The 8,388-nt window shown below is 32.8% G+C and overlaps 1 protein-coding gene across 1 annotated transcript; it reads left to right on the top strand.

The window, feature by feature from the left end:
- The first annotated feature begins 3,174 nt into the window (after positions 1-3,174).
- LOC120627280 (KIF-binding protein-like) lies at positions 3,175-6,616 on the top strand. The gene is made up of 2 exons (XM_039895220.1): positions 3,175-4,412; positions 5,109-6,616. Exons 1-2 carry the CDS (start codon positions 3,440-3,442, stop codon positions 5,933-5,935), a joined length of 1,800 nt encoding a protein of 599 aa, XP_039751154.1. The 5' UTR covers positions 3,175-3,439; the 3' UTR covers positions 5,936-6,616.
- Positions 6,617-8,388: the final 1,772 nt, after the last annotated feature.

Genomic DNA, 8,388 nt, shown 5'->3' with positions numbered 1-8,388 from the left:
TTATTAAAATTTATATGAGTTTTAGAGATAACCTGGTTAAAAGAACTTGGATGAAATTGATATATGTTTTTTATCAGCCTATAGCGACTGTTAGAACAGGTACCTAATAGATGGCTGTAATTTTTCCCAGATCTTGCTTTTAATAGTATATTTTATCAGTACAAATGAAAACGGTACCTTTGGACATCTCTTAGCACTTTGAAAACTGGGTAGATTAAACTTTTAAGTGTTTAAAAAAGGGTCACTTGAGGTCCCAGTCGTACAGGTTACACGGTAATGTTTTCTTAAATTACCACCTTTTTTAAATGTTTGGTTCTGATTATTATTTGATTCCAGTTGTTAATGCCTGAGTCAGGTATATCATGTACTACCGAGTAAGAAAATTATTATCCTGTTAGTTAAGTTTTTCCAGGGGCAATAACATCTCACTGGTGAAGAATACAAAAAAAAATTGTGGACAAAAATGTTTTGTACTAATGTACCTACTAAACTACATAACTTTTTTATATTTACAATATGCGTGCCTATAGATGCATTTAAATATTTGAATGTAACTGTGTCTAGATATTGATGTTGTTGTATTGAAAATCCATTCATTGACATCTTCTTTTATGTCAAATAATTATTTACCTACTTATTCACATCATCTATGTTTAACTTTATTTTATTCTTCTGTTTATTTTTTACATAGATAATATTTTTATTAAGTATGTCACTACATAGGCTTTAATATTTCCACATTTCATTAAGGTAGTTTTCAGTGCAATTACAGAAGTGGACGTTTGAAAAAAAATAAGTAGGTAATATTTTATATCTGTTCTATAGTGGTTTCAAGCTGCAGAGAAACAATTTGTGATGGCTGGAATTTATTAGCAATAATAATTTACTAAACATGTGTTAAATATATTTTAAATTAAATTGCATTTAAGACTGAAAATTTTGCATTATAAAGCCAGTTAATAAGTGCAAATGATGAAAGATTTGCATTAGGCATATACCTTGGTACCTACAGCAAGATATTTGGTGTAACAAAATATATAATTACCTTTCTATTGAGAATAAACAGTGCAAGTTATGCCCAAAGTATTTGGTTTCCTTTTAAAAGAAAATCCTGTTCTATTATGAAGAAATAATTGATAGGCTGTAGCTAGTTACCACCCTAACGACAAAGACGTGCCACAAAGCGATTTAGAGTTCCGGTACGATGTCGCGTAGAAACTGATTAGTTATCCCGCTACCATCTTAGGCTTAGATACAAGGGACTTCTGGTGGAATAAACACACCAGCAAGAGTAATGAAGTCAGAGACTTATGGTAGGTCGTAAAATATAAGCAATTGGTAGGATCATAACTAGCCATGGCCGAAGCGTTCCCAAATTGCCCCTACGGAGAATCGAACGCGGGAACTGCCAGTAGAAGTTCTATATTCGCTGCGCTAGAAATATATCAACTCGATACTTTCCAAATATGACTCTTGATCAAATTTCTCACACTAAAAGAACAGATAAAATCTTTGGTGGAATATAATCATGGAATACGCCTGGCCGTGTTATATTTGACCTATCGGCGACGATGAGAGTCAATGCGAGAGATGATCAATGAGTCTGCGAATCAGTACGAGGTGATTTTTATTTATTTTAATATCAGCCCATGTCTATCGGGGGGCACGGCAGTGTACCCGCCAAGTTGAACGCGAAGCAAACACTTTAGTTCCAAAGTTTCGCATTTATGACACTCATTCACTCACTCATGACCATCAGAATGGAACTAGTACTTCCCATAAACTCAAAGAGCTGAAATTTGGTACAGAGTTATTGTTTAATGGCCACATAAAGGCAAAACTATAAAAACTACGATAACCGAAATAAATATTTTGTCTCTCTATTTGTCCGAGGTCTCATAGTTTACCAATTTATTTCAATTTAATGTTAGAATACATTTTTTTATATTAGCACTGGGCTAAAATTGAAACTCTTGGCAAGTGTTGATACAGTCTAAGATGGTAGTAGACTAACCTGTTAATGGGATAGCAGTTTTATTAAAACCATGCCGCTAATCAGTTTTACGTGCAGGCTCGTCTTGGTAGAATGGTAACAAGCCAAGGCCGAAAACTCCCACCAGACAAAATTAATGATGTTGATGCAACTTCAACCTTGATTCCCGATCTTTCCCGAATAAACTTTGGCCTTAGTTAAAAACTAATAGGTAGTACATTTTCCGTTGAAAAGCAATTCTATACAATTAATAGCCGAAGTCTAACATCGTTATCAATTTTAAAAACTAACATCACTAGCGCTATAGTCGTAAAAATGTAATAGGCCCATTTTGACATTTGTCATCGCGACGTAACTAGTTATGGAACCATAAGACTCTGTACTCGATACTCACGATAAATCAATTCAAGTTTGTATCAGTACTTGATTGATATTATTATGTATTGTAAAGTGTTCGTTCGTTCAAAGTATTCCTTTAACTTCACAACCAATACGCGTGACTGGCTGTTGATTATACGTCCACTTTTCAACATGTTGAAACAGAGTTAGTACTATATAACAACAAACACAAAAATCGAGTCAAATCACTATGTTTAAATTAATGTCCAAAATAGAAGAGTCATAGTTAACGTAATAGTAAACAATATATATCAAACTTAAACAAGCGCACAGTCAACTTTACAAGATGAGGAACGAAAAACTGCGCAGTGCGCGCGGGGACGCTTCAGTCATGTGCCGCTTGGTCAGATACATCATCTCAGACTCATTATTTAGAACCCATTTTGAGAACCAAGCTCATTCTTTGCAGTAAAGATAACTACACAATATTTAATTTCGATATTCAGTAAAAAACAGTAAAAAAATGGTTACAACTCTAGTATAAAAAAAAAAGACTGAGAACGTAACTGTTTTCGGAACGTTTCGCAACAATTATAAATTGCATGCTACTATGAAGTAAGCGCAAAAAGAATACTCGCGATATATTCTTTCATATTATTTAACGTCCCAAAAAAATTTACGTATTTTTTAAAACACTGTATGTAATTAATTTTTATTTTTTTGTTTCTTTCAGTTTCGTTCCAAGTTACATTCTATGGTCTTGCACAAATGTCAAAACGGGCCTATTACATTTTTCCGACTATAGTTACGAGAACCTTCATCATTGCTATCAGCGCCAAAATTGTCTAAATCAAATGGTTATATTAAAGAGTGTTTATTATCAGTCTAGCGTAGTATAATAGAGGCCATGTGTAGTAGGTACTAGTGGTAGTATCTTAATAATCTGTGGCAGTATCCATAGTAATTAGTAGTCTGTCACAGAGTACATTAAAATTCAAGTGGTTTGACATTGCAGAAAATATTATTGCAAAGTTCTGAAATAAATCGAATCTTGTTGCTTATAATATTCCTAGTAGTACTGTTTGGTATTGTTATTTATAAAGCATCATGATTATCCCAACTGGTATGTCCGCAAAGGAGATAGTTAACGACCTGAAAGAAAATTATGCGAAAGTGCGCAGATTGTTGGATGAGGACAGCAAAAATGATCCCGAAGAGGAGCCTTATTTCTCGAAATACAAAGCAAAAGAAATATTGAAAAATATGTACGGAGTATTATGTAATATGCAGGAAGCTGGATCGGGGTTAACCAAGGTACAAATTGATGCGCTGAAAGGTATTGTATTGCTGTCTATAGGAACTATAGATATGGAGACAGATGAATACACTTCCTGTGAGAAAGCATTAAAGGAGGCCGAAGAAGTACTACTTCCAAGCGCTTTAGCACCCGAAGTCATAATATTGCTTTTAAATGTTCTAAACAATCTTGGCTTACTATGGTCTTTTAGAGGCCAGCCGGAAAAAGCAAAAGGCTATTTACTGTCTTCGAAAAAAATTTGTGAAGATTTCAAAGCCACACTGCTTATGCCTGTGCCTATAGAAACCATTTTGAATATTGTTACCCCAAAAGAAGAGACTTCATTGATGGATTTCATGTCTTTAGAGAAGGCTCACACCTTAACGCTTTACTACCTAGCCCAAGTTTATGGAGCTTTGAACGAGTGTGTGAAGGCTGCTATATATTGCCATGTTACACTGAGAAGGCAGTTAATGTATAACGACTATGACCCAATAGAGTGGGCATTGAATAGTGCAACATTATCACAATTTTTTGTCGAGCAAAATGGATTTTATCAATCACGCTACCATCTTTCTGCAGCATCAACTATTTTGGATCAATATGAGACTGAATTATTGGAATCGGAAATCCATGATGAAGAGTATTTGGCTAGAAAGGAAACATTCAAGCATAGATCTGCAGATGTTGCTCGATGCTGGGTTAAATATTGCCTTTTACTAATGTCAGCTTCCAAGGATAGACTTATGAGTGATGCTGAAAGTGTTACTGATGCTATTACAGGTATTTTTCAAATACTTATCTGTTACACTTATCTGTTTACAATTTCAACTTTCCTGCCTCAGCTGGTAAAATATATTTTAGTGCACTCTTTGCAAAGGCCTCTTACAATCTCTCTGAAAGCCTTAAGTTCAAATGAGTTTAGTTATTTACACTGTATAAAGTAACCTAATAGATTACTTCTTGCTAAGTCCTCTGAGTAATTATCTGCTTCATTAAAATATATTCATCATTCTAATTATTATCCTAGACCAAAACACAGATTTAAATTTTATCATTCAATTCCGCTTGCCCTTCTCAAGCCTGAGGGAACAATAGTTTGGGACCCTCATTGCTTTAGTTTCAAGTTTACAAATCCCGTTATCACCATCACCACACTGCAATGTTTATATTGCAACTTATATAAAATGCCTTCTCATTTGAATAAAAGTACCCAATACTTTTCATATGAATCAATTGATAAAATATAATAGTCCACTGTTGGACTACAGGCCTGTCCCAACGTGAGGGTTTGCCCACAATCACCACGCTGAGAAGGTTTGGTGATTGCAGTTGATTATAGTTGTAGCACAGAGGATGGGCTGCACCCATTCTCCTCATTCCTTATTGTCATAATATGTAAATTTACCTATACTAGCCCGCCCTGTTTACCTGTTAATAATAAATTGTATTGGAGTATTTATTTTCTATTTTTTACAGACTTGTCAAATTTAACATTGGAGGATGATGAAAACATCTGTGGGGGTGACATGAAACGATTGAAATTCCTAGATCTTAACGTTTCTAAATACGAGGAGAAAATTACCGATAAATATTTGTTAACATATGAAGATGCACGCGAAGTGTTCATTTGCTGTCAGCGTTGGCTGAATATAGCCAAAGATTATTACAAACCAGATACTTTAGCATCTGATCATATTGAGTTGGTACAGGATTGGTCACAGTCATATGCGTATCTTGCTTTCTTTGAAGAAGATGATGAAAGAAGAGCTAAAATGTACAAGAGAAGAGTTGATATGCTGGAGGATTTACTCAAAGAGTTAAATCCAACATATTACCTACTGTATTGTAGGCAACTTTGGTATGAACTTGGTCAGGTCTACTCAGAAATTCTAAACATTAAGTTGGAGAAACTTAACAAATTGAAAGAAAAACCTACACCACATTTGTTGAAAAAAATTAACATGCTATGCGAGAAAAGTATTGAAAGTTACGATAATTTTATAGCTTCTGTTAAAGACAAAAATGGGGTAATGCCAATTAGACTAGACAGTGATGTTGTGAAACCAGCGATTAATGCTTATGTCCATATTGGAAGGAATAGTATGAAAAGGATTGCAGTTGACAAAAATACACATTTGAGTTACGTTAAGAAAAGTTATGAGTCTTACCAGGGAGTCGTTGATATCTGTAAGAATGATCCGGAAGCAGCCAAAATGATGAAAGAGGAATACGCATTGTGCCAGGAGATGGTTAATATTCTACCATTGAAAATAAAAAAGTTAGAAAAAGATCTACAGGCTTAGATCTTATTCTATTTGCGATTGTTATAGCAGCTACATTAGGGTTTTCTTTTTAAAATTTATACATAATCAGATATGACGATTTTAATATTGGCTATTTATAATATGTATATATAATACTAGCTGAGACCAGCGCCATCTGTCGGGCTGATTTGTGAATCTAAACCATCCAGGGTGCCACCCAAAGGCATACCAAAAAATTCATTCAAATCTGTTCAGCTGTTTAGGAGGTATTTAGTGACATACACACGCACACAAGAAATATATATATAAAGATTGGCTATATGGCCATTTTTGAATTTTTTTTCATATTCAAAATAAGGGTAAAAGGCAGGAAAATAACAATAAAATGTCAGTTTCACTTAACAAACAATATGTCAATGGACTGTTTTAAATATTTTGGGTCTCATGTAATACATATTTGCTTTGATTCTTTAAGGTCACTCTAAAAAAAAGAAGAATATGGCGGACAGTAGATAAACTCTTCTTAAAACTAAAATATATTTAAAATCCATTATATCTAAGCTGAGTGTAGCTGCTAAACGATTATTTGCTAAAATAACCTGAGCTGTATAGTACACTGCTTCTATAGTTTTGTGATATAGCAATTAGTTTTTCAAAATTGGCACTGTTGTCTTATTTTTGTGTATAACCTAAGTGATAATATTTATTCCAAGCTGTTAATTTATTTTATCATTGCCGTCGAATTATAATATTAAATTATTTTTTTATTAAGTTGTCTCATAAAGGAGAAAGAATTTTTGGGCTTGGATCCATTTTTCCTATTTAATTTTTTATAGTTTGTAACTTGTGAAAGTGCATATAAAAAGTAAAATCAAATAAATTTAAAGATGCAGGCATAAAAAAATAGGCACTGGTTTTTTATTTAAAAGGAAATTTCACACAAAAAACTGTAATGTTTCAAGCAAATAAATTTTTTCTTTTTCTGATTTTGATTCTGAAAAAAGATTGAAAGAAACGTGGAAAGATTGTTATAATCATTATAGGAGTATTAAAAAATATTCTATAGGTAAGATGTATACGTAGATTTTTTTTTCCGTAGACTAATACGCAGTAAATAATAAAGGTAGACGTTTTTTTCTATTTAAAAAAAATCACTAAAGAATAAATTGGAAAGATTGCCTAATTCATAAAAGGGATAAGAAAAAATAATGTATTCATCATCATTCATCGATATTTGGAGCTTCATGCCAAAAGAACCTACATATTCTGTAGTAAATAAATCTCAAAACGAAACCAAAGACAATTCTAGAGGTATTAACCTTTTACACTGGAAACATTATGAAGATATACCTACCTTCATATTGACTTGTTTTAGTATAGAGATTTGTTTTCAAGTAAAAATTGGCACCATTATTATCTATTTGATAAACATTGTAAGTGCTTAAAAACCTTTACAGTTATTTAGTTTTACGTATAGTTTAGATTTTTTAGATCTGAACCAGAATTATTTTCTTATATTACATATAATAACTTTCGTAGCCGTAAATAGCCGTAATTTTTGCAGTAGCATAGTAAAAACAAATTACGGCTAGATAAACCATATCCTTAATTTTGGCAAAAGCTGTATTTATAATATTTTGAAATTCTGTTGCCACAGTGAGAAGTGGGTTTTTAAAATTGTAATTCTTATTTATTTAGTCCATAATAATTCTTATTAAGTATATCGATGTTGTCTAAAAATGTTCTTATTATAATAAGCTTATATATTATTAGTTTGTATAATTATTAAAGTATGTGCCGATTTTATAAGATTAAGTATAATCTGGTTATATAACACGTCTAAATTGACTGTGCATCTGATACTTAATTACATAAAATAATGTTTAGGTGTTAGGGAGCTTCCTAGTTTTTTGAAAATGATCCGCAGAGGTAACATCTTGTTTGCCATAACATCCTAGATTACCGTACACTTCTCATACGTCGAGGAAAATGGGGGGAGCAGAGAGGAAGCGAAGGTGGTATCGCATTCCAGTTTACAGTTAGTTCGACTGTGTAAACCAACTACTAAATTGGCAGTTCTGAAAGTAGTGTCATCCTTTTCAGCTGGGAGTATTGAGGAAAGGATGGCAATTCTCTTAGCCTTGTTAGTGCTATTGATTAACAGAGTAAGTGAAAGAAGAATGGAGATAAGGGACATTTTTCGCCCATGGGCTTCTCGAGGTGATTTTTTTATTAGTATCATCATAGTAAACAAAAATTATTTATTCAGTAAAAAATTCACACTACTGAAATATGTACTCATTGAACATGACAAAATAAGTTCAAACACATCCAACCATGTTCTAAGGCAATTGTGGGATTATAACTTAAAAAATTAGAATAAGCAATAATGTTTTCTCGCTTTGTTATTTATCACGTAAATCGAATGTAATATACTCGTATATCTTGAACTTTAAAAATGCATTTTAAAATAGTCTAAATAGGAATAGGGT

The sequence above is a fragment of the Pararge aegeria genome, chromosome 11 (assembly GCF_905163445.1).
Source record: "Pararge aegeria chromosome 11, ilParAegt1.1, whole genome shotgun sequence".
Classification (NCBI taxonomy): Eukaryota; Metazoa; Arthropoda; class Insecta; order Lepidoptera; family Nymphalidae; genus Pararge; species Pararge aegeria.
This window is presented reverse-complemented; position numbering and strand designations above follow the sequence as displayed.